At 48.6% G+C, this 27,016-nt stretch overlaps 1 protein-coding gene across 1 annotated transcript; it reads right to left on the reverse strand.

Moving 5' to 3' along the window:
• PLA2G4D (phospholipase A2 group IVD) lies at positions 1–27,016 on the reverse strand. The gene is made up of 20 exons (XM_049614127.1): positions 26,963–27,016; positions 18,851–18,923; positions 18,548–18,684; positions 17,825–17,956; positions 17,068–17,108; positions 16,682–16,724; positions 15,284–15,347; positions 14,757–14,884; positions 13,860–13,970; positions 13,720–13,757; positions 13,404–13,539; positions 12,949–13,085; positions 11,539–11,761; positions 4,937–5,054; positions 4,391–4,528; positions 4,042–4,149; positions 3,708–3,899; positions 3,265–3,431; positions 2,204–2,390; positions 1–1,100 (listed from the first exon to the last, which is right to left on the reverse strand). The coding sequence occupies exons 1-20, from the start codon at positions 27,014–27,016 to the stop codon at positions 874–876; spliced, it is 2,454 nt and encodes an 817-aa protein (XP_049470084.1). The 3' UTR covers positions 1–873.

Here is a 27,016-nt window from a genome sequence, read left to right on the forward strand (position 1 = left end):
AAGTGGAAACAACCCAAGGGCCCATTAACCAATGACCATTAGGTGAAGTGGGCCATCTACACAACGGAATTGCATTCAGCCTTGGAAAGGGGTGAAGCAGAGATACCTGCTACAATGTAGATCAATCTTGAACATATTACGCTAAGTGAAACAAGCCAGACGCGAAAGGCCACATATTATAGGATTCCATTTATATGAAATAGAATAAGCAAATCTGTAGAGACAGAAAGTAGATTAGTGGTTGCCTAGGGCTGGGGAGGGAGGGTTGACGTTGACAACTAAGGGATGAGGGGCTTCCTTCCGGGGAAGTGAAAATCTTCTCAAAATGACGATGGTGGAAGCTGCACAAGGAAAAACCACAGAGTCATACGCTATAGATGGATGAATTATGTGGTATGTGGATTATAGCTCACTAAAGTTGCTTACAAAGAGTATAAAAGGAGAATGAGAAAAAGGAGGAGGGGACGAAGAGGGGACTCTCAGAACATACTGTGATTCCTGATGCCCGGAGCCACCTCTCAGTCAGGCCATCCCTTGCCCTGCTTGTCCCCACTCCTAGTCTCAAGCCTCAAGCGTGTACCCCAAATCTGTTCTGTTCAGCATGAAAGTAATCACACGTGCACTTTTGTCCAGTCAGACCAGCTATTCTACACTCTGGTCTGGTGAGGAGCTCACTTCCAGCTCCTCTCAAGCCAGCGATGAAAGTGAGGGAGAATTTGGGTCGTGAGACTGGCTGCCGAGGAAGCCCAGGCCTGGGACAGCCCAGAACTCCAGCCCAGTGAGGGCTGCAGGGCTATGGTTGTAGCCAGCTGTGCTTGGGTTAAAGCCCTCAGCCCCTGGAGGGTCTTCAGGGTGCCGGGTCCCTGAGCAGCCTCAATTCTGTGCTGTTGGAGGTCTGGCCCCCAGGGCCCGGTGTTTCACGGCCATCCTCAAGGCCTGCAGAATGGCATTCTGGCTGTTCCGTACATTGTAGTCACTAAGCTGCAGCAGGCGATCAAAATCTTCCTCCTTGTAGGTCATGTTGAATAGGGAATAGGGTGAGGCGGTCCCAGTGAGATCCACCTGGCCAGCTGGGAGTTCTGTGGGGCTGCGTAGGACACCTGTCCGGAGAGGGGAGGGGTTAGGAGTAGGACCCACAGGCCTCCAGGGGTGGGCAGAATGAAGCCTTGAGACTGGGCACAGGGGGGCGCTGTTCCTCACTGAAGGGGCTCCTTGCTTTCCTCTGCCCTCTGTGTCCTTTGCCCAGAAATATAAATGTGGTTAGTATATGAACGCACTATTTTGAGATCTGAAGGGTTTGCTGCTCCCCACACTTCCTCATAGCAATGCACTTCCACTATAAAGGGAACCTCACAGTATCCCTCTGTATCACCTTCAGGGGCAAGGTGGAAACAGTGGGACAACAAAGTCAGGTCAGTGAAAGATTCAGCCAAGAGTCTGAAAACCAAAGGGATTTTTGCTTTGTAAGAACCAGTCTTTGTTGAGAGAGAAAGAGAATTCCGCAACGTGGGCTGAGCCTGTTAAGGGTAGAGCTGGAAGGTTTGGAATTAGAATGGGAACCAGCAAGCCAGGAATAATGTACAAAGGCAGAAGTTAAGTTTTCCCACCAGAAGGAGTTAAAGGTCTGACCCATTGACAGGAGGTGAGGATTGGAAGGCCTGTGATGAGGGTTTACATTTCAGAGGCCCCAGAGTGGAGTCCCAGCTTCCTGAGAAAAGACGGCAGGCTGGGCTGGGGTGGGAGGGCAGAAGCCAACTGAAATCTCAGGTAGCTTCAGGGGAATCTGAGAGCAAGGGGCCCGGGGCCTCTCTGTCCTGGCTGTCTAGCGGTCCAACAATGTGGGGCCTAAGCACAGGTGGAGATGGCTGCAGACGGGGGGGACAACACAGACCTCTGGTACAGGGATTCCCACACACCACCACAGAACAGGACTGCTGAGGAGCCCAGGTGTAGCTCGGGAGGCCGGGGGAGGGGTGCCTGGGGTCATGACAGAGGACAGCATCACAGTGACTGTGCCAACAGAGAGCCCCTGTGAGGATGCGGCACCCACAACAGAAGTCAGCACACTGCCATGTCCAAAACTGGGTGGGAGTAGCCTGAAGACCCCTTCCCTTTGCTGGCTACAGGAGGGCTGGGAAGGACCCAGGCAGTGCCTCTGAGGGTCCAGGCTGCCAGGCTGTTAGGAAGGGAGGGGATGCCTTACCAGGGGCTGAGTGGTCCTTGAAGGAGGCATTGACCAGTGGGAAGTGCAGCAGGACAGGGGTATCAGGGTGAGTGGGGTCCGAGAAGAGGTGGCACTCTGTTGGCTGGTGTTGGTCCTGAGGGTTGGGGTCCACTCGAGGGAATGGCAGTCCCTGGGCCCGGCAGTACAGCTCAGTCTGCTGCAGCGTCTGGTTGGGGAGAGGAGGGCCCAGAGAGAACCAGCTACTTTCTGGTCATCCCAGGTCAGTGCTCTTGAAAATGCTAGGATAGCTCTAGCCCAAACTGACTGCTCAGTGTCAAGACAACCTGGTACTGACCTGTGTGGGGTCTAGTACCTTGGAGGGAGGCGAAGGATTCCAGTGGTCTGCAATGTTGTTTGGTTAAAATCTTTAGGTGAGGTATAGACCTAGCACCCTTGCTCCCACTTGGGATTCAAATCTGGGTTATTCATGGGGCGCCTGGGTGGTTCAGTTGGTTGAGTGTCCGACTTTGGCTCAGGTCATGATCTCACGGCTTGTGAGTTCGAGCCCCACGTTGGGCTCTGTGCTGACAGCTCAGAGCCTGGAGCCTGCTTCGGATTCTTTGTTTCCCTCTCTCTCTGCTCCCTGCCCCCCCCCCACCCCCCGTCCCTGCTCATGCTCTCTCTCTCTCAAGAATAAATAAAAACATTAAAAAAATTTTTTTAAATCTGGGTTATTCAAATCCCAGAGCTTAGAGAGCCTCAGTAGGGGACCCACTTGTGTCCCTAGGTCTCCCACCCAGGGGGGCCTGAGGGGATGGGATGTGGACTCTCTTCCCAGTTCTGTCTAGCTGTTCTTCTTGGGGTGGGTGTGGTGAGCTACCTCCCATCTGCCTGTCCTGGGAGCCCAGGGCCCCAGCACCTTCATAGCCCTTCCCAACCAAGGACCCTGGCAGGAGTCTGTGGGTTAGAGCCTGTCACCCTTCCTTCCCCTTGGGGACCCAGGAAGTCAGGGCCAGTGGCCCAGTGGCCCTTTGCTTGCCCCTGGAGCATGGCCTGGCTGACTAGAGTATCTGGGTTTCCCATGAGGCAACCAGAAGCACCTTAAAGGGTGAGGATAGGGAGTAGTCGAAGGAGAGTATGAGGTCCAGTCTGCGGCCTGGCCGGAACATGGAGGGACAGCTGGTGTTGAGGAAGTAGCCGCCATCTACCAGGCAGAGCTGTGGCTCCTGCGGCGTAAGCTGGCCAGGGGTGGAGTCTAGCTCACAGTCTGATGGGGGAGGCAGTGATAGTCAGAGGCAGCCCCTCCACCACAGATCATCTACCTTTCATACTACATTTGTCTCCATGTCCCCTTCTAACTTCTGGAATCACTCCCTGAAAGCACACACAACCCCAGCCCTTCCCAAGACCTTCTGCAGGCCAACCCCAGAAGGGAATGCTACGACCCCCCCTCCCCCCAAGTCCCCCGCCAGTCCTAGCCATGGTCCATTTCCACCTGGGAGCCTAAGCCTATTACCTGGGGATACACGGCAGGGGCCCTTACCTGCCCAGGTGGAGAAGTCTCTCTGGCTATAGTAGTCCTGGTGCAGCTGGAGGCCCCGAAGGAAGTTGAGGCTATGCTGGTGGAGCGGCCTGCCTGTCAGGAAGCCCTTAAATGCCTTGGCCAGCATTGTTCCGGGTTGCAGCCATGAGGCCTCCAGCCACGAGGAGGTCCTCATGGAGGCAGGAGACTCCTCTGGGTTCAGAGAAACAGACATCGGTCCAGTGAAAGGCCAGGAAATGCCTGGCCCTGCCTCCCCTCTGATAGTGCCCTCCCCCAAGCACCTGAAGAGGAAGTAGATTCATTTCAGGCTCCTCGCACTGTCCCCCCTTCTCACCCAGGTTCTTAATTTTGTCCTTGACATGCTGCTTCCAGGTGTCATCAGAGCTGATGAGGTCATACCAGGCATCCAGCAAGTTCAGGGACAAAACGTTGCTCCAGATACCTGAAGGTCAAACCCCCACCAAAGTCACCCTCAAGCCTCAGCATCCTGCCTCCCATCACCTGGAGGGTGGGGACGGAAGAGGGGAGTCAGGTGGGCTGCCCCTGCAATGGCTTTTCCCCACAGCCCAACTCCAGTTTCCCCCACCTCCAGGGGCTCTGCCAGACCCGAGTATGGGAATCATGTCTGGGCAATGAGGCCTGGCCCAGGACTGGCTAGAATCTTCCCAGTGACCACCACTCACCTTCCAGAAAGCAGATCCGGGACTCAGGGAGCTTCCTCATCAGCCGCCCCATGAAGAACTCAGAGCCAAAGAGATCAGAAGGGACAAAGGCCCCATACTTCAGGAACCCCACTTCATAGGGTGAAAACTCTACCCACTCTGTAGGAATAGGAGCAAGAGGCAGGAATGAGAGGAGAGTGGGTTGAGGAGAGCCCCAGCTCTGACAGGGGCCAAAGACACTGCCCCCCCCACAGGCCTTAGCCTCCTCTCTGCCTGGCTGACTCCTGGGCTCACCATTCTTCCACCCAGCCCCTTGACCACATCCCCACTACCCCACAACCAGGAGAGTGGGCTCTGCTCCCTGGCTCATTAGCCCATCAGAACCTCCTCCCTTCCAGAAGGCTGAGCACTCTGTGTAGGAGTTTCCTGTTTGAATCCTCTGAAGGCCTGCTGGGTGCATAGGAGGTATGCACGTACGTGTGTGTATGAGTGTGTGTGTGTGTGTGTGTGTGTGTGTGTGTGTGTGTGTATGTTGGAGGGTAGTGTGGACAGGACTAAAGACTGTACCCTTGAAGTCCAGGGTCTCCAGATGGTTCTCTTTGACATTGAGGCTCAAGTAGAGGGGCAGAGGGTTCTGGCCCCGCTCCAGTGCAGCTCTCTGTTCTGACAGCTTCTGATCCATCACCTGGAGTGGGAGGCATGAGGGCTTAAGTGAGGTAGGGAGCATCCTGGAGGCACAGGCTGAGGGTGAGGAGGCAGCTCCCCGCTGGAATTTGGGTGGCATGGGTGGGTGCACCCATCCAGTTTACACTCCCACCCTCATATTCTGACCAGATTCAGGGTCACCATGGGGGACTATGGAGGTTGTGCACTGCACATGTCTCAAAAGAATGCCATTCACAAGGACTACCGTGTCAACAGCAATACCCTACCCCTGCTCCTATGATTCCGTTGGCCCCATCCTTATGGGTTGAAGGGTGGAGTGGATGTGGGCCCTGACACATGGACACAAAGGCACACACACACACATACATTGCTTTCCAGAAAGGACACAGGAATCCCCTTTCAGTACACATTGTAAGCTCTGTCGGGGGATGGGCTGTCCCTTCTAGATTCACATGAATGCAGTTCAAGTTTCAGCCCTTCCAACATGCTTTCCGGTCATCCTTGCCTCTCCCTCTTCACCCCCTTCTTTCCTGCTTTGCACAGTTGAAGTTGTACCCCGTTGATTAGTCTTGCCTCTGTTTCCAATTTTCTCTTCAATAAAACTCCAAGTTCTGCCTTGATGGCAAGGACTGTGGCTCGCCTTATTGAGGAGCCTCCGCAGAGTCTCACGGAGTTCTAGGAGCACAGAAAGGTCTCCCTCTATCCCAGACCAAGGATGCAAATAGGGTTCATTTCCAGCATCAGCAAGGTTAATGGTGGTGGCTGGCTGGAGCCCCACCTGGGGAACGAGGCTTCCACAGGTCCTGGCTGCTTCTGCCAAAGCGGGGCGTGTGCCACACACAGATACACCGTCCCTCTCTTAGGCTCTCTGAACTGGAAGGCACCGCACTCAGTAGCCAGACCTAGGGGTTTCCCAAACTGCCCTATCAGCCCTTATGATCTGATTTACTTGGAGAATGTGCAAAATTAAACATACAGATTACTGGGTTTCCTCCTGAGAATCAGCAAAAACCACTTAGGAATTTGCTTTTTCTTTGGTCTCACCAGATGATTCTGATGATCAGCAGATGTATGTCCCAGGATGCTAGCCCTACCTTTCTAGTGAGGAGACCCCTCCCACACGCCCGGTGTCCCCCATCTTCCCCCTGCAGCCCTCTGTCACTGATGCATCATCTTTTCCCCTAGTTCTGCACTAGTGCCCAATAGGACTTGAGTTCTAGGGAAACCACAGGAAGAATCCCCAAATACAGCTTAAGCCCTGGCACTATTTGTCATACATACAAGTCAGTCCCTCAGGTGTGAAGTGTGTATGTAGTGAAGAGAGGGGGAGCTTGATTAATACCTGCAATTTCCCTTCTCAAAGGGTAATATTCTCCAATTCTCTTCTTTTTATTTAGGCATCCTGTTTGTCTGCTCTTTTGTCTTGTACGATGAGGGAAAATGTGTCCTTTATTTACTCCAGATGAACCATTTCTGACCTGGGGGAGAGGGTCAGCACACTCCACCATCTACTGAAATAATACCCAGCCTTCTTCTTCCTTTTTTTTTTTTTTTGTTTTTGAGAGAGAGAGAGAGAGAGAGAGAGAGAGAGAGGAACAGAGAGACCGGAAGAGAGAGAACAGAGCAAGAGGGGGAGAGAGAATCCCAAGCAGGCTCCACACCCAGCATGGAGCCCCATGCAGGACTCAATCTCACCATTGTAAGATTATGACCTGAGTGGAAATCGAGAGTAGGATGCTTAACTGACAGCCACCCAGGCGCCCCTCTTTTTCCTTTTAATAGCTCACCAGGAAGTGGTGGCAAGCCTCTGGATCTCCAGACCCCCAGTTTCCAAATGAGCATCCCCAACCCTTCAGAGCACCACTCTGATGACTCAGGAGTCCCCCTGAGGTGTGGAAGCTGAGTGCAGTGTTGACCATGGGTTCATGTGGTCTAGGCACTGCATTGGGGTGGGGGGGTGGAGGGGGGGGAACTAAAGGCAAAGCCTTTCTGTCCAGAATTGAAGAAAAACACGTAAGACCTTCTTAACTCAGGAAAACACGAGAAAAACTGAATTTCTTCCTGAGGAATGGTGAATAGATTCTAAGCAGTTCAGTGCTTGCCACCAAAAGATAAAAGAAAAATGTGTGAGAGACATAGTTTGAGAAGCACTGATTATAACTGGTGTATTTTCAAGCAGGTTTTTACAAAACCACGACAATATTATAGAAGTGTGTAGACTAATAACGTCATTCTGTGTAAAGTTCAGGTTATACTATTTCTCTAATAATACTTAATATTAATGAAACTGTGATTTGTTATGGAGTTCTATTTTCTGACGTGTAAAATGACTTTTGGAGCCATGGATTGGTATAGCAGGGAGATAATAAATGCTTCTTTCTACCCAGAAAGTTAAATTTGAAATACATACTACATTTTTCTGATTAAATAATTATTTTAAAAAGCATGCAATGGGGGCACCTGGGTGGCTCAGCTGGTTAAGTGTCCGGATTCGGCTCAGGTCATGATCTCATGGTTTGTGAGTTTGAGCCCACATCAAACTCTCTGCTCTCAGCACAGAGCCCACCTCGGATCCTGTCTCCTTCTCCCTCTGCCTCTCTCCTGCTTGCACTCCCTCTCTCTCTCTCAAAAATACATAAACATTAAAAAGTTTTTAAAAAGCATACAGTGAATGTTAGCTTTAAGAGATAAAGCATGATAACTAAGAAAAAAAAGACTATTTGAAAAGCTTTAACATTAAAATAAAAATTTTAAAACCACACCAGTGCTCATTTTTAAGGACACATTGTTTGTTCAACAAGATCATAAGATTTTTTTCCTGTGAACCAAAAAAAAAAAAAAAAAACAAAAAACCCCCAAAACCCCAAAACCTTATTAAGTTTGTCTTTTAAAAAAAGACTATAAACCTTGTACATAAAACCATGCACGAAGTCATTCCTGGAGAATCAAAGGGTAATTAAATAAAAGTGTTCTTTATAGCCTCAGATCAAACTGCATTTTATAGCACATCATAAATAAACTTAAAAGAAGCTTCTCCCAACTCTATAGTAACTATACCTCCACCAGATGGGAAAGCCACTAATAAAACACTGTATCCTCACACCAGAACATGAACTTCAATAATAGACCTAAACAATACACAGGATATATTAATAAAATAAAAATATTTCAAGTAATTACATTGGTTTTATAAATTTATGCCATTTATAAATTTAATGCCATTTCAATAAAAATTCCAAAAATTTTCCCATGAAACTTGACTGGCTGATTGCATTACATGTATAGAAGAGCTAAGGCCCAAAAGGAGCCAAGACAATTCTGAGAAAAACCAAGGTGGCAGGTGGGGGAAAGTCAGCCCTGTCAAATACCAGCATGTACTACAAATGTGGAGTCACTAAGCCAGGGTAGTGTTGGCACAGGGAATCGGCCCCATTCGAATGGAAGAGAGCTCAGGAAGGGTCCCATGAGTGTGTGAGAGCTGACAAGTGAGACAAGCAGCAATGCAGACTTGTAGAGAAAGAAGAATCAACAAGTGGCATTAGGAAGGTTTGCTATCCATATAGAAAAAAAAAAATTGGATTCAAGTCCACATAATACTTGAAGACATATTCTGAGTAGATTAAAGTCCTAATTGTGGAAAACAAATCTTTAACACTTTAATAAGGATATATAGGAAGAGATTTTATAACTTTAGGAGGGAGAAAGATTTCTCTAGCAAGACCCTAAAAGCACAAACCATAAAGAACATAATGAGACATTGGATTATATTAAAACTATGCGTCAAAATCTAATAGAACTGATAAAGGATTAATATCCAGAAGTGGATAATAATATGTTAATATTAATTATTATTTTAATTATTTTTAAATATTATATTTATTATTTTTATATTTAAATTATATTGAGATATTTTAATTATTATTTATTAATTATTAAATTTCTTAAACATTTATTAAATATTAAATTATATATTTATATTTATATATTATATATTTTATATATTCTATTTGATACTTAGATATTATAAATTAAATATTAAATTAAATATTTATTGAATATTAAATATTATTAATATTAATTGTAATTAATTAATAAATAATATTAATATCAAGAAAATGGAAAGCTATAACAAAATTTTGTATAGCACCCATAAAATGATCAAAAAACTAAAATTTTATTTATTTATTTATTTTTTTTTTTATTAATATATGAAATTTATTGTCAAATTGGTTTCCATACAACACCCAGTGCTCATCCCAAAAGGTGCCCTCCTCAATACCCATCACCCACCCTCCACTCCCTCCCACCCCCCCATCAACCCTCAGTTTGTTCTCAGTTTTTAACAGTCTCTTATGCTTTGGCTCTCAAAAAACTAAAATTTTAAAGAGGACGTAAGAAAAAGAAACCATGATACATTGACGGTAGGGGTGTGAATTAATGAAGCCTCTTTGGAGAACAATTTGGAGAACAATTTGGCAATAGGTAGGAAAGCAAACGATACATGTGCCCAATGGCCTGATAAGTCCACTGCTGGGTGTGTATCTTCAAGGCTCAGAGAATCTCTAACATTTGTGCACAAGGGGACTTGTACAAAACCATTTGTGCAAGTAACATTATATTTTTCTTAAGGATGTATAATAAAAGGTGTATAATAAGATAAACAATAAAAGTAAAGTATGTTATGTACTTATGTTTTGTATTATACAATACAATAACATGTAAGACCGAAGATATGAGTGTGATGATAAAGCCAAATTCAGGATGGTGGTTCCCTCTGGGGTGGGAGGGAAATGGGACTTGGGAGTGAGCCACAGGAGGCTTCAACTCTTTCTGTAACATTATATTTCTGAGGCTGGTTGGCAAGATTGTGCATATTCATTACGTTATTTTTTCTGCTTTATGCATTTTCTTATCATGATTTTTATATCTTGATAATCTGAAGATTATCATAATATTTAAATGAGAAATACTGATTTTTATAATAAATATTTTTAAACTAATAAATACAAAACAAGAATGGTTGGTAATTTCCAAATAGCACTGTGCTTGCCAGCAAGAATAACATTTAAAGAAAAATTCAAAGCAAAGCCATTTTTGGCACTCATTCATTTATAAAAAATCTTTCCTGGTCAAACTCCTGATTCCCAAAAACAAGAAAGACAAGAATCCTTTCTCTGCTAATATATTTGATAGTTTCCTTTTAATTATGAATGCTGACAATAACCTTTTGTGTTTTAGTTGTTCCACATACTTAAAAAAATTTTTTTTTAACATTTTATTTATTTTTGAGACAGAGAGAGACAGAGCATGAACGGGGGAGGGGCAGAGAGAGAGGGAGACACAGAATCGGAAGCAGGCTCCAGGCTCTGAGCCATCAGCCCAGAGCCCGACGTGGGGCTCGAACTCACGGACCGTGAGATCGTGACCTGAGCTGAAGTCAGAAGCTCAACCGACTGAGCCACCCAGGCGCCCCCCACATACTTTAAAAGAAACGTTTGCATAATTATATGTGGTAAAACAATAGTGGGAAAAAAATCACTGACTTTAATATCAGTTAATGTAAGATTTAACAGTTGACTTACTAAACTTTCCTTAAAGAAGCAATGTAAAGGGGTGCCTGGGTGGCTCAGTCAGTTGAGTGACTGACTTCAGCTCAGGTCATGATCTCACGGCTTGTGAGTTCGAGCCCCGCGTCAGGCTCTGTGCTGACATCCCAGAGCCTGGAGCCTGCTTTGGATTCTGTGTCTCCCTCTCTCTCTGCCCTCCCCCGCTCATGCTCTGTCTCTCTCTGTCTCAGAAATAAACATTAAAAAAAAATTTTAAAAAAGAAGCAATGTAAAAAAAAATGCATACCCTCAGTTTTGTCTTAATGGTGTTACAATAACAGTAAAGAAATATAATACCTAATACTTAATGCTTACTCTATCCCAAAGCACTACAGAATGCTCACAACAACGACTTGAGGTGAGAACTGTTCTCACTAAATCTCGCCTCTCTCTCACCCCCCTGAACAAATGAGAAAACTGAGGCACAGAGAGGTTAAGTAACTTGCATAAGAACACATAGCTAGTAAGAGGTACTGAGATTGAACCCAGGGAATCTGGCTCGAGTCTGTGCTTTTAACACTGTCATGAAGATATAGAAGAAGAATACATTCTATATTGCAGTATTGATAAAATAAAAATTGCTCAAGCAATCTCTCTGACACCCAAACATAATGTGAGACTTTTGTCTCACTGCCGAACTGACTTTGGCATTGACTGGTCCCTAAGCTCTTGAGAGATCCACAAATTTCTATTTTGTGGCAATGAACTGAAGAATAGCCTGATTCAAAAAGGCAGCATCCCAAAGTAGGGCAGACACTGAGACACTGTGGTTCCTACTTCCTCTAACCACAGATCCCCGTCTCCCTCAACCTGTGGGAAATGCACACACGACTAACTGCAAGGTTGCCCTGGTCCCGCAGGTGCACACATGCCCTGCCTGGCAAGCAGGTGCCCTACCTGGCCATGCAGCATGGACTCCAGCACGAGAGCCCACAGGTCCACAAAGGTCTTGGGGTGGCCCTGCTTAGCCCGCAGCTCCAGCTCCTGGCAGTAGCTTGCTAGGCGCTCTGGGGAGAAGGCCTCCAGTTTGCTCTTGGCCAGGTGCTCTCTAGCACATTTGATGGGTCCTTCGAGGTCCCCCTGTGACCACTCCGGGTCCCCGTAGAGGTGGGCCATTGTCCTGGGAGAATAAAGGGACAATATGGAGGGAGACGGAGGCCCAGCTTGGGTCACTGCAACACCTCCCTCCCACTTCTCCCAACGTGGTACTCCTGCAGCTAAGGCCCTGCCCATCTAGAGAATGTGTCTCAGGGCTTTCTCTCAGATCAGCGCTGTCCAATATAATGTGAGTCACATATGTAATCTGAAATTTCCTAGTAAGTACATTTTGAAAAAGAGAAGGCTAGTAAAAATTAATTTTAATAATATATTTTAATTCAATATATCTAAAATTTATAATTTCAACATGTAATCAACATAAAAAATTGACATAAATTTATATTTTTCAAACTAAGTCTTCAAAATCCTTGTGTATTTTATAACGCATCTCAGTTTGGACTTGCCACATTTCACGTGGTTGCTATCCACAGGTGACTAGCAGCTACTGCATTGTATGGAACAGATCTAGACCCTACACCCATCTTCATGGGCCTGTCCTCAAGCCCTTTAAGATGCTGCATGTCAACAGCTGTCACCTAAACTCCTCAGAGTTTACTCTTCTTTTACTCCTTAAAGTCTCATTTCAGTAAGACTCAAAGGAGTGAATTTCTAACAGTGAAAAGCCCCACCTCATCATAGGCAGAGTCAGATACAGGAGGCAGTGGTGTCTTCAGGCAAGACAGTATCTCTCCATCTAAATTTCTTCATCTGTGTGTTAGGGGCAGTAAGAGAAACTACCCTAGGGAGTGTTATAAGGATTTAATGAGGTAACAACAATTAAAGAGAAGAGAGCTACCAATGTGGAGTTCCTGGTACTTATCATACATGTTAAGTGTTTTACTTGGGCTGTCCCATTACAGTCCTATGAAGTATGTACTACTATTACCCCCATTTTGGAGATGAGTCAACTGAGAATCAGAGGAAATAAGTTGCCCAGGAAGTGGTGTTGCAGAGACTCAAACCCAGCTCCTTCTGAATCAGCTGCCTTACACCTCTTCGGTAGCATGGAATGATGTCCTACAATGCCTCTCCCATGGCAGGACCTCTGTAACATCTACTTCCTCCCTTTTGAGAAAGTCACTTTTGGCACCCGTCAGACCGGACTGCTCACACCCATGTGGCTTCCTCACAGAGAAGGTTCCCCTGGTGTCTATCCCATTCCCCTCTGGGACCTGATCATCTATGTCTTCCAGTCCCCAGGGCCCTCACCATGTAGAGCCTGAGATGCCACTGAAGTAGGTCACACAGTCCAGGAGGCCCAGCTTCTGTAGGGCCAACAGGTGGCCGTAGAGAGACGTCATGGCCCGGGCACCTCCTCCTGTGGCCATTATGCCCACAACAGGGACCTGGACCACACACAAAAATAGGCTGGCTTAACAAGGACCCAGGATGAAACTACTTCCTGGCTCCAGGGAAGGGACCTCATGGCCAGGGCCTGACTGGAGTCGGGATTAGAGCTAGTACCCAGCCCCTCCCCCAGGAAGTGACAGATCTCAGCCCTGGACAGATCCCCAAAGAGAGTGAGAACCCCAGAGCTTACCCCCTTCACCACCACCCCCACCCTGCTCCATGTCCACTCCCATGTCTGCTGACTAGAGTGTCTAGGGAGGGCATAGGAATCGGGTACTTCCTTAAGGTCATTCCAAGGTATTGCACCCCCAAACCTCATCCTCCTGTAGGTCTCTGTCCAGCTGCAAGACCTGCTTGAGAGCCTTGGCCACCACCTGCTTCCTCCTGCTCAGGAAAGCTTTCTCCTCTGCACACAGATCAAAGCCCAGGTGCATAGCCAGCTCCTTAGGGCTGGGCAGTAGAGGATCCAAGAGTCAGGGGACACTGCATAGCTCAGCCACTGGTTGGCCAAGCCCACGATAGATGCTAAATAACCTCCCTTCTCCCATCCCCAAAGGCCAGGCTTTGCACAGCTCTCCCCTGCCCCATGATCATCCCTCACTGTCTCCCACAGATATGAATGTCCCTTACCAGCCCTCAGTCTTGAGCTGCAGTGTCACTTCTGGGGCCTGAAATCAAAGCAAGAGACTGAACTAGGATGTCCTAGACCCTGGAGGGAAAGTGGGTAGACCCTGGGGGCCTGGGCTCCCCATCTAGTTGAAGCCACTTACGTTTGTAGCAGGAACGTTAATGGTCACCTCCTTTCCCATGGCCAAGGACCTTAGAGGCACAGTGAGGTGCTCAGCTGACTTGTCTGAATTCCAGGCATTCCTTTCCAACCTCTGGAGGGAAATATTCATTCATTCAGCCAATCCTTACTGAGTATCTAGAGAGTGATCCAGACACAGTCCCTCTCTGATAATATGAAAATAATCACAATATTTATAATTATTATAATTATGGTAATTACAATTACTAATTATAAAAATTCTTGCTAATATTTATGGTTCTAACTGAATTATGGTATGAATTTATAATGAATTAGGTAATGAACAGATGTTAGTAAGTGTTGTAAAGGGAAAAAATGTTGTAAAGGAAATAAGCAGTGTGATATGATACAATAACCAAAGGAGGGGTGTGTGGGGTCTATTTAAGATGGGGAGTCAAGGAAGACCTCTCTGAAGAGGTGCTATCTGAGCTGAGATCTAAAAGGAGAAAGAGGAAGTAGAGGATCAGGCAGCCTTGAAAGGAGTCAGAGGTAGAAGAGAGAAAGCACTTGGCATGTTAGAAAAGCAAGAGACAAGTATGGCTAGAGCATCATAAAGAGGGGGAGCGTGGACCAAGATGAGGCAACAGAGGTGGGCAAGGGCCAGGCCTTGTGGGCACAGATATGGGATTTTAATCTAAAAGCATCATTGCAGGAGCCATTGAAAAGTTCAGACAGTCTGACAAGGCATAACAGCCCCCATGCCCACTTGAGGCTTCTGGTGATTTCCCTGTCTTGCCAAGGGCTTAGTGTCTAACTGGGGGAGGCTGGCAAGGCCACAGGAGCCTGGTGTTGGCCTGAGAGGGGCCCACAGCAGCTGGAGCTGGTCCAAGGCTGGGAGAGCTCCAAAGCAAAGACCTACCTTCAGATGCCCACTCAGTTCTGCCTCTTGGGCTGCCATGTAATGGAAGCGCAAGGATGCTGTGCCTAGTGCAGAGGTCTGTGTGTCTTCATATGAGCCCTTCAGCACCAACTCCAGCTCATCCTGATCTAGGGAGAAAATGGGCAGATTAGCACAAGTGGAACAAGAGCCAGGAATCCCGGCAGGGACCCAGGGAAATCGGCAGTGCTGCTTGAACTTGGCCAAGGCCTGGGAGCCCGGGCCGGTAGACAGGATTCTGGAAAGAGTCCTCCCCAGTCTTCTGGGCCCCACAACCCCCATGGGACTCCTACCTCCTGCTACATAGCCTCCTCCAGGTCAGGGGACCCTTCTGCCTAGAGGAGACTTGTTGCCCTTGTCCAGTGCGGGCAAGAAGAAAGAGGCAAGCTCTGCTCGGCTGCTCACCTCCCACTCTGTACAGGTTTCTAGTCACCCCATCTAGCAGAGACCAGACCTGGTTCTGAGCCACCCTCAGGCAGAAGCCAGACCTGGTTCTGAGCAGGCCTCACCTGTGACCGTGGCTGTGCTCCCAATGCTGACCAGATGGACATCCAGGCATGACAGCTCTCGGGCCTGGGGCAGACCACATCATGGGCAGGGGGCTCTGGAGGGAAAGCTGAGGTCTCCCTGGCTTTGCTCTCAGAACCCCTCTGTCCCAAATCCACCACACGCAGAACGGGAAGTGAGGGCCAGAGTGGGACTGGAGGCAGAACCCCTGACTCGAGACACTTCTAATCTGCTGCAACTGCCAAGTCAGGTGTTCTGGAGCAGCCAGGAGAGTCCCTTCTCCACCCTGCACACCCAACCCCCGGCTTTCCTAGATTTGCCAAACATCAGAGATCTTTGAAGGCCACCCAAGCCTCAGACACCATTCTTTCTTCTCTGTGTTTCTCTGGACTCAATCTGGAGAGTGTGTTCTACCATAACTGCCCCCAAACAGTAGCGTGCAAACCACTGGTCTATGATTGGAGAAGCCTTTACAATGTTAACAGTGAAGGTACCTCCAGCCTGTCCTCCTGTTGACCTGCTGGCCAAATGAGCCCGTAATGCCTTTCATTCTCTGTAATGCCTGTCAGCTGACACCCACAGTCCACCCGGCTCTTGTTACCGATCCTCTCCTGTAGACCTGCTGACTTTATCAACCCACCACTGGTCTCTATCACTCAGATAAAAAGCAGCTGCCTAGGTATGATGATTTTAACATGCATTTGTAAAAGTGATGCTAGCCCATCAAACAGGCACTTGCACAACCCTGAGGGTAAATGCTTTCTTCAGTTTGGGACTCTATGTGCCTTACCTCACCTTAGGCCCAGCCCTGCTCCCAGGTCATGGCTGTGTTGCTCACCTGTGAGCTTTGAGTAGAAAGTGCATTGGTTACCACTGCAGCTTTGTGAGTTTGCTCTGTTTTAAAAGAGCTGACCAGGACTGTCCAGTGTCTCAAGGAGGAGCTGACTGACCCCCTGATGCTATCCCAGAGCCCCCAGATTGGAAGCAACCACACTGGAAACTCCCTCTGAGCCTCTGCTACTTCAGTACTAACACCCCAGCCCGGCCTGGGCTTCATGACTTGCTCACCACCTTCCAAGGCTGAGAACTTAAGTCCATCACAGGTGACAACACTGTCAGGAACACCTAAAATTCCCCCAACACTCCCTCAGCCATCCAGCCTTGGGCTACAACCTCCTCTCAGCAGAGCCTCAAACTCTCTCTCTCCATATTCCCTGAAGGCCCTGGCCCTTCCAAGCCCCAGCCCCTGATCACAGCCCCGGTAACCACCTCGCTGGGAGGCCAGGGGTGGTAGTACCACAAGCCTCTGTCCCTGCCTGTCCCTTCTGCACCTCCTACCTCAGTTTCAGCTCTGGGGCCCCTCCCTCAGATGCCCTTACAAGCCTGAGGAGAGTGGTTACCACAAGGACGTTGTTGGTGATGAGGTTTTCTGGGCGTTCTGACCTGGAAAAATCAAGACATCGGGAGCTCAGCCTGGCAAAGGTGAATACTCCCTGCACTGGGCTGTCCCCTCACAGGCTAGCCTCCAGCCTCCCTGGGGCCTCCCCAGGGAGATGCTGAGGGACCCTAAGTCCTGGGTACCATTCATGAGGAGGGTGCTTCTGAAAAGTGCAAGGTGAGGAAAGAGAGGGACAGTGGGGCCAAGGAAGCAGTGACTTTCCTCTAAGACCCTCCACCCAGACTGGCAGGGGTGGGGACTAAGGGATGGAGAATCTGGGTCAAAGACATTTCCCTAAATAAATCCTGGGTCCTGAGACTCTCCCCAGACTGTGTGATTGTTACTCACATTTTTTCCATTAGGAACTCCACGTCCAGCTCCTCCTGTCCCTGAAATCAAAGACAAACAAGTCATCAACATTTACACATATCTTTGGAGTTGACACAGTTCTTTGACAACGCACTGTCTCGTCTCGAGCAGTGTCTCAGGGATGCACAGTATAACAATTCTTCCCACTTTACAGATGAGGAAATTGAGGCTTAGGGAAAGATGGTCTACCTGCCCAAGTTACCTACAGCTGATAAGTCTGCAGAGAGCAGTTCTCTCTTCTTGGCAGGGCTGAAGAGAGGGATGAGCACAAGCCTAAAGAGGCTTAAGGACACCCAGGGCCCATCTCCTGTTCCTCTGGTGGGGAACCTGACCCCAGAACCCTGCCTTCCCACTCCTTACCTGCTGGAGAAAGAGCAGAGGCCTTCATAAAGCAGGCCTTGGGTACCACGGGAGATCAGAGGCAGTGAGCAGGAGTGATGGATCCCACAACTGCCCCAAGGGTTAGTTACCCTGAGCTGTGTTTTGATGGACATTAGGAAGTTGTTCACCACTGAAACCTTCCTCCCATAGATGACTAAAATCCCTCCATGGAGTGATTCAGTCTGTAACAGTCTAGTTAAGCCTTTTCCTTTCCTATTAATGTGTAAATCTCTGGGAGGGGTTGCCATCTTTCTGAGATGAATTCAACCCAGCAGCATCCCAATAGATAGGCAAAAATGTAACTTCCTCAGCCTGGAGCTGAGAGAGGTGGGGCCCAAGGGGATCCCCCACCCACCTGGGGACGCAGGGAGAAGGTCTTCTGGAGCAGCTGGCCAGGGAGGACTTCTGAGACGTCATAGAGAATCTTGAAGCAGGCATCATCCTCCGTGACTGGGTCCTCATCATAGACGTTTAGCTCCAGAATATTCTAGGGACCCGAGAACAGCAACTTGACACATTATTTACTCATTACTGTACTTCACACCTGTTGAAACTTTACTTGATGTCCAGGGTCAGGAAAGATTATTATGCCTCCATACTTTGTACTTCAAAATAAAAAGGATAGTAAAACTTCAAAGCAGTAAAAGGAAATCTGGCAAAGTTCCTAATCTCCCCCACCCTTTAATTGTTTTTTATAAAAAATAAAATCCTTTCAGTGTTTCCTCACCTCCAATCTCCCCCCACCCCCCGCCGCCCCCACCTCCACCCCAGCTTGCTGGTCCCCCAGGGCACCATATGTACCAGGAGCTTCCATGCATTTATCTCATTTAACCTCACAACAACCCCATCAGGAAGGGATTCTTCCTGTCTCCCTTCCACCCATGGCCTTAGAGAGGACCAGCAACTTGCCAGAGGTCAGACTCACAGCCAGCTGCTGGGTCACACATTCTCTCCCACACAGCCGTATCCAGGCTGGGAACAAAGATACCTCCCCAGTGTCTCCGACTGAGCCCTGGAGGGAAATGTGTTCCAAAAGAAGGATATAGCCTGTCCTTAGGAGGGTGGCCCTGGCCTTTACCTTGACCCGACTCTGGATCAGGAAACTGAAGGTCTCATTCCATACAGGATGACTGGAGTTGGTGATTGTTTTGGTTTTAAACTTTGTCCCAGGTGCAGTGGGCAGCTGTAGGGTCACGTAGGGGTCTGCCTCACTCACTGCCAACATCAAGAGAACAGTGTCAGAGAGAATTCCTTACACTCCTCTCCAGGGGACTCACCAAGTTCCTACCACAACCAGCCCAGCCCCCAGGTTCTCGCCTGGGCCTTTCCCATAGGGTCTGGTCATCTCTGCACCCCTGGAGCCCAGGAAACCATTACTCACACAGGTCAGCCCAGCCCAGGTTCCTGGCCTCCAGGACCTTCACAGTAAGCCGCCAGCAAGCAGAGGCCTCCACCTGGAGAGAAATAACAGACTATTCAGTCCTTCCTGCCCAAACTCGAGCCCACAGTCTGTGCTGAGGTTTCTCCTAAGATGCTCCATGATGCTGCATGGCATTCTGGGGCCAAATAGCCTGTGCCCACCACTGTCCTCGGAGCTGTGGTTCCAGGCTATAGGAGTCAAGGCATGGCAGGCCACCCAGGGGGTGGAATTTGTGGGATCCCCTCCCCTTCAGGGACAGGATTGCACAGTGCAGTGGTGAAAGCAGGGAAATGAGGGCCAAGGAATGGCCACCACACTGGACATGTCAGTTTGGGGTTGCCCCCACCCAGGGCCCCCAGAGAGGGCAGCCCTTTGGTGAAGCATGTGAGTCTGCTGTTCAGCACCCCTCAGCCCTCTGGACAGGACATGGGACTCGACACCAGGGAGGCTGGGCCCTGGGAAGCCCAGTCATCTGTGACAGCCATGGGCACTCACCCTCTCTTGAGTGTGAAATAGGAAACTCCAAGAGCATCAGGCCATTACCGTGAGCAAGAGGCCATTGTGAACTAAGGCACTGGGGAGGCCACATTAGCCCACAGACAAAAAGCCCAGTGAGGAGGAAGAAGGAACTGAGTGGGCACAAGTGCACAGGGGCAAAAGGAGCAGAGGTGGTGAAGGACAAGCAGTAGGCAAGTAGGATGCCCCAAGTCCTGCTGGGGACAGGGCACCTGGGGGCTATCCTCACATCCCTACTGCTGAGGGCCTTGCTACTGCCTAGATCCTGGGTGCCTAGGGTTTCTGTTCTTCTTGAGGCCTGGCTATGGAGCTGTTACTGGGCACCCTGCGCAAGGTTCTTACAGCAAGTCCCTGCGGGCTGAGGTAGAGGTGACACTGTGCTTCCATGATAGACATTCGGCCTCATGTGGTGGGGAGATAGTGCTGCGATGACACCAAGGAGCTTTCTTGCTTTGTGCCCTCCCACCATCAGTCCCTTCTGTGCCCATGATCCAGAAGTCTCCTGCCAGGGCCCATCTCAGCTCTGCACAGACACTGCCTGCTGGGGGCTGCCTCAGTGTCCACAGACCAGCTCTCTATTCCCACAGAGAAACTTAAAGGACAATGGACCACAGCAGGGTCGCTCAGGACCAGTGCCCTGTGGGTCCCCACATCACTGTCCTGTGCCTTCATGCTGAGTATCTTTGTCATTCCTGTCAGCTTTCTGGCAGAGCATATGTGATATCCAACCCCCCCCCCCCGCCTGCCCCGACCCCGAACCCCCTGCAAGGCCTACTTGTTTCTCCCTTCTTGGGGCTTAACTCCAGTGACACTAGCAACACTTTGACCCTACACGCCTTAAGCCAGAGCTTATAAATGGTAGACGTTTCATGGCTTTTTAGACACCTGGTTCCATGTCCTCCCTGCACCCAGATTCTATCACTGCCTGGACAGAGGAAGTGATGGCTGGGGTCCTGGGGCCCAGGAGGGAGCTGTGCTTCCATGCCCCACTCCAGGACAGGGCAAGGACAGAGGCAGCCCCTGCTCCCCCTCATTCTCGAGGCCACAGCCTGTGCGCTGCTCTAGAGCCACATGGGGCTTCTAAGTGTCCCCAGTTGCTCCTTTCCAGACAGTCACCGTGCCCAATTTGAGCATTGTTGCCCATTTCTCTCTCTGGTCACCAAAAGCCTCTCAATCTCAGAAAGCCCACTGTTCCCTGGCGGGATATTTTTCCAGGGTGAAACCCTATTTCTTGTCACACCTAAAACCATCAATGTTGCAGAGCACCAGAGGATGGGCAGTGACAGTAATTACAGTAATTACTACTGAGGGAGGTGGAGTGGGGTGGTCAAGGCAGGCTCCCAGCCACGATAGCTGGATCTAAACCCTGGTCCTCTGCTTACTTGCTGTGTGACCCTGGACAAGTCACTAAACCTCCCAGTGCCTCCAATTCCTCATATGTAGTGGAATTAGTAGAGGCTAAATGTGTTAACACCTGTAGAATGCTTAGCAAAAAAGTAAAGTTTCCAGATAATTGCTCTTATTACTGTTTATTAAGTGCTTGTCATATTTCTAGGTACTAAGCATTTCTAGGTACTAAGCATGTTATGTATTCCAACTTGATTTATCCTCCTGACAACCTCCTAAGATAGTACAAGATAGTATTCTGCTTTCCTCCCATTTTACAGATGAGAGAACTGCTCAGAAAGGTCAACTTGCCATAGGTCACAGAGTTAGTAGGTGACATAGTCAGGATTCAAACCCAGATCTTTAAGGCCAGAGCTCATATCTCCTGTGCTGTTCTACCTTCCCAGGACTTTGCTTCTTTGTAAAAGCATGCAACTTTCCCCCACTGCCCTGTGGATATCTAGACAGCAGAATTTCATAGATTTGTTTTAGACCAATGTGAATATTGAACTAATAGGATTCTCCTGAGGGCACTGCGGCTTCCCCTTCCCTTTTGAAATGTCCTCCCATCTGAAATCATCCCATCAATCCTTAATTGATGACTGACCCTGGATGCTTATGGAGAGCTTCTCCAGGAAGGACCCCCAGCCCAGCTTCCTGGAAGATCCTGGGAGTACCTCCCTGCTGAGAGTGTCAGCCACTGTTTCTCCCAGGGCCTCCCCCAGCCTCCTCCCTATGGAGAGACTCAGTGCTGACCCCTGCTCAAGACAGGAGATATGACCCAAGGAAGTTTGAGGGGGCTGGAGTCCCCATATAGGGGTCTGGAGTATCTGTGACCATGGGGTCTTCATCAGGAGGAGAAAAATGAGCAGGCTGCCTTTCCCCCTGTTGGCACCCAGGGACCTGTGTGGTAGAGGAGGTTGGAGAGAGGGAGGTTGGAAACTTCAGGAACAGCCTCAGGCCCCGTGTCTCCTGAGTCATGCTGAGCTGATTCTCCCAGATCTCACAGCAGGCACGTTCCAGAGCAAGTCCTGGATGCTTCGCCTGTCCTGCCAGCTCAGCTCCTGCTGCCAGGGCAGGCTCCAGTTCCCTCTTCCAGTAGGAAAGACGCTGGGTGAGGCCACTACTGAGGCTGCCCCAGGAGCCAACTTGAAGGCTGAGGGTTAAGGGTCTGGTCTTGGGGACTCAGTCAGTCCCAACAACATCAGCTGCAGGAAAGGTGTTTTCCAGGCATGTGGGCCGACTCAAGCTCCCAGAGCCACTGCACCTTGAGCTTCAGTTTTGCCCCTGGGCTGGGCCTAGAGCAGGCAGAGGGTAGCAGGAAAAGATGCCCGGCCTTCCCCAGGGAGACAAGGACGAAGACAGATACTTCAGAAACTTCCACAGCTGGAGGCTGTAGGGTCAGGGGCTCAGGCTCCTGACAGGAGGAGCAGATTAACCCCGGGCTGTCCAAACCCTCCACCACCAGCTCCTGCAGCCTTGGGTTCTTCCCAGCCCCCCATCAAGGCGTTTTCACTAATGTCCACCTTGGAGGGGGTGGTCTTCTAGACCTCAGGTTGACACGGGCTGGGGCAGTGGGTGTCATCCTTCAGTGGAGGGGTGTCTCTCTATCCTTCCCCCGATTGCCTGGTCCCTGGACTGAGTCAGGCAAGTCTTCTGCAGAAACACCAGTCTGGAACTGCTGGACTGGATCTGACTCAGGCCTGGGTCTCAGGGTCAAGGTTCCAGAGGCCTGGCAACGTCTGAAGAATGAGGCAAATGCCTCAGGACAGTGTGCTTAGCACACTTAGCCCCTGTCATGGCCACTGCCTGGGGCACCAGGGGAGACCTGAGGAGCCAGTCCCTCTGGCCTTGGTCCACAGCAGAGGAAGACAAATCTGGGCTAAGGGGAAGCACACGGAAGGAGTGGGGCTAGTTGTTTATAGACCTCTTTGGCCTGGTTGCAGCCTCATCTCTTGGGCCCGGGAAGTAACTGGCAGAGGGTGGGGAGTTGGCCTGGCAGACCTCTTGAGACACACAGGGTGGTCCCTTGGCCCCAACCATTTCCAAGAAGTTCACTACCTGCAGTGGTGAACTATGGGCCTGGTGGGGTATCCTTTGGTGACACGTAGCCACTGTGTTCTCTGATGCAGCCTGTGAGCTTTTGTGGGAAGGAGGGTAAGAGCCTCTAAGGGGGCTACTGGCTGATCACTCACAGTGGAGAGGGAAGGCTCTGGTCTCCCAGGCCCTCTACTTTTATGAGAGCTGATCATCTATCCACCCCACCCACTCCCCATCCCCAAACACAGAACCCCTTACCTTCTACTTCCCACCCTTGGCCTCTGCCTAGGCTGAGACCCCAGCTCTGGGACCCAGGCCTTTGCCAGAGGTCAGAATTACCTCGGTGTTAGCTATGTCAGGCTTCTCAGAATGCACCCTGGCCCCAGGCCCTGCCCTGAGCGATGCCCAAGGGCTTGGCAACACTGTTACCTGGTGAGGATGGCCAGGTGGTCCCCTAGTTGTCAGTCTTTCCATACTGACACTCCCAGACTCCAGCTCCTCCCAAGATGCCAGCTCCCTCGCTGGCTGGCAGCAACTATTCCAAGGGAATGGGACTGAGAATCTGCCAGGCTCCGAGGAGCCATGATCCTATAAACAGGTTGGGGCTCCACCCCCCCAAGTCACTCCTTTAGCCTAGCACCTTCTCCTCTTCCCCAAGAGGCTGGGCCAACCAGCATCTCCAGAAACCTCTGGCAGGGCTCCAGGGCCCACAGGTGGAGCACCCCTTTCAGACATGGAGCAACAGAATTGCAGATGCAGCAAGGAGGGGAGACAAGTCCTAGGAGCAGTGGCAGGAAGCTGGTTTCCCTGAGGCTGAAGGTCTTGGCCAGGGTAGGGGCAGAACTGTGGCAACTGCAGCCCAGCCTCAGCCTGAGCCAGATGAGCCTCTCAGGGAGGAGGGCCAAGCATACGAGAGGAGGGCTGAGCATATGAGAGGAGACAAGAGGCCAGACCTCCTCAGCAGCTCTCTGCCGCCAGGATCCTGGGGATGCTGGTGTGGCCGGCCCTGTGCAGAACCTGAAGAGCTCTGGACTCTGGTTCTAAGCCCCTCACCCTCAACTGTACCCTCACTCCTTTCCTTTGGCTAATCCTAGGAATTTAGAGGATTTCCATTAGACTCAAATGGCAAACCTACCACATAAAGGTAACAGAGACAAAGCAGGAAACTCTTAGACTATGGATACCACAGAAGAAGACTTTGTGAAGTCACCTGTTTAAACTTTTCAGTGTACACAGTGGCACGAAGTGTTCTCCTAAAAGGACGTGAATTCAGTGTTTTCACTGTCAGTTCACTATGTAATTTAACAATATGATTTGTTTTTCAAGGCAAGTGAAACTGAATTAATGTTAACTTAGCACAAATGGATCTAAAAGGTATTATTACAGAATTGGCAAAAAAGAAAAAAGAAAAAGAAAATTAATAAGTCTCAAAAAAGTGAAAAATAATTTAATGGGGGAATATTTCTAATTTGTATGAGCCAGCTATAAAATCTAATGGAAAAGTCAATGTAAAACATAGATAGCTATGAATGAAGAACAACTTATTCCAAAGTGAGTCATACATGAAGCAATGCACAAAGACCCACAGCTCGTGAGTGGCAGAGCCCAGGATTATGCTCTCTGGACTAGAAGTCTGTGTCCCCTTCCCCAGGCTGGGCATAGCCTAGCCTGGAGCCCACCTACCCTCCATGACCAGGGCCAGTCTCAGAGCCATCCCTGAAAAACACATCTCGCTGAGTGAATAAACATCTCCCTGAACTGATGTGGGCCTCATCTGGAACCACCAGATTGGCAGGGGAAGCTACAGAGGCAGAGCTGAAGCATCACATACCATGAGGTAACCCCCAGTGCCAGCCCTCCACACATGCATGGCAGGGCCAGGCACCCCCACCTCCCCAGAGGACAGGGTCCCTGGGCTCAGCTCTTTGGACTAAGAGGAGAGTTTTGTGCTCAGTTTACTTCGTCTGTGCAGTATGGTGTGGTTGATGCTGAGCCTGGTAAAAACCATGGCATTCCTGACTCAGAGATTCTCAGCTTGAGCTAGGGCCCATGGATGGAACTTGGGGCACTCTGAATAGTTCCTGAGATTAGGTGCAGAATTACATGGGTATGCGTGCATGAGAATGCTTCTGGAAAAAAGGCCTAGAGCAGCACTGTCTAATAGGAAAGTCATGCAAGCCACATATGTCTTACTAAACTTTCTAGTGGCCACATTTTAAGAAGTAAAAAGATATAGGAGAAATTAATTTCAACAATGCATTTATTTAACCCAATAATTCAAGGTATTATCAATTCAACTATAATCAACATATGGAATTATTAAGGAGATATTTTACATTTCTTTCATACTAAGTCTTCAAAATCCACTGCGTGTTTTACAGTTTATAGCTTATCTTTTTGTTTACATTTCCTAGGCTGTATTTTTCATCCCCCTGACTTACTTATTTTATAACTGGAAGTTTGTACCTCTTAATCTTCTTCACCTATTTTGCCCATCCTCCCAACACCCCCCTGCCCCAACCACCAGTGTGCTCTCTGTATTTATGATTTTTGTTTCTGCTTTCATTTGTTCATTCATTCTGTTTGTTAGACTCCACATATAAGTGAAATCACATGGTATCGGTCTTTCTCCGTCTTGACTTATTTTGCTTAGCATAATACCTTCTAGGTCCATCTCTGTTTTTCCAAATGATAAATGATAAGATTTCATTCTTTTTTCTTGCTGAATAATATTCATATGTATATTCATGTATATATATATATACCACATATATTCATATGTATATTCATACACAAACACACACACACCCCACATTTTCTTTACCTATTTGTCTGTTGATGGACACTTAGGTTGATTTCATATCTTGGCTATTGTAAATGATGCTGTAAAAAACATAAGAAGGCATGTATCTTTTTTAATTAGTATTTTCATTTTCTTCAGTTAAATACCCTAAAGTGGAATTACTAGATTGTATGGTAACTCTATTTTTAATTTTTTGGGGAACCTCTGTACTGTTTTCTATAGTGGCTGCACCAATGTGCATTCCAACCAACAGTGCACAAGGGTTCCTTTTTCTCCATATCCTCTCCCACACTTGCTGTTTTCTGTGTTCTTAATATTAGCCATTCTGAAAGGTCTGAGGTGATATCTCATTGTGGTTTTGATTTGCATTTCCCTGATGATGAGTGGTGTTGAGCATATTTTCATGTGTCTGTTGGCCTTGTGAACGTCTTTTTTGGAGAAATGCCTATTCAGGTCTTCTGCCCATTTTCTAATTGTTTGTGTTTTTGGTGTTGAGTTGCACATGTTCTTTATATATTTTGGATATTAGCCCCTTATCACATATGCCATTTGCAAATATCTTCTCTTATTCAGTTTTTTTGATGGTCTCCTTCACTGTGAAAAAGGTTTTTAGTTCAATGTAGTCCCAATAGTTTAGCTTTGTTTTTATTGCCCTTGCCTGAGGAGACAGACACCAAAAAATATTGCTAAGACTGATATCCAAGAGTTTTCTGCCTGTGTTTTCTTTGAGGAGTTATATGGTTTCAGGTCTCACATTCAGATTTTTAATCCATTCTGCATTTCTTTTTATGTGTGGTGTAAGAAAGTGGTCCAGATTCATTCTTTTGCATGTAGCTATCCAGTTTTCACAGAACTTATAGCATGTCTTAGTTCAGACTAGCTACCTTTGAAGTGTAATAGAGTGGCCACACATAGCTAGTGGCTACCTTGTTGGAGCAGGTCTATAGAGGGGCCACGGAGTTCAGAGTGGACAAGAGAAAATGAATTATGTGCCAAGATTTAACATTTTACTTAATTCCTTTTCAAAGTGGGAAGAGGGAGGGACCAAGAACCAGGAAGCAAATTTGTTGGCACAAGTCCTGCTGATCTCCCCACACCAGACCTCCCTGCAAAGGCTGTGATTAAGGAGCAGGGACAGGGTGAGGTGGACCAAGAGGAACAAAGGTCAGGGTGAGAGGACAGGAGACAGGCAGAGGACACTTGGGGCCAGTCAGTCTGAAGCAGGGCCAGCAGGCGCAGCAGGGTTTGGCTAAGGCCACATGGTGCTCACCCAGGCCAGTGGGATCCTCGGAGGATGGACATGCCTGTTTAGTCTATCAGGGCCTTACCCAAGCTGCCAAGCTGGAGAGGACCTTGGACACCTCCATTTTCCATTCTGTCAT

Source organism: Panthera uncia, assembly GCF_023721935.1.
Source record: "Panthera uncia isolate 11264 chromosome B3 unlocalized genomic scaffold, Puncia_PCG_1.0 HiC_scaffold_1, whole genome shotgun sequence".
Taxonomy (NCBI): domain Eukaryota; kingdom Metazoa; phylum Chordata; class Mammalia; order Carnivora; family Felidae; genus Panthera; species Panthera uncia.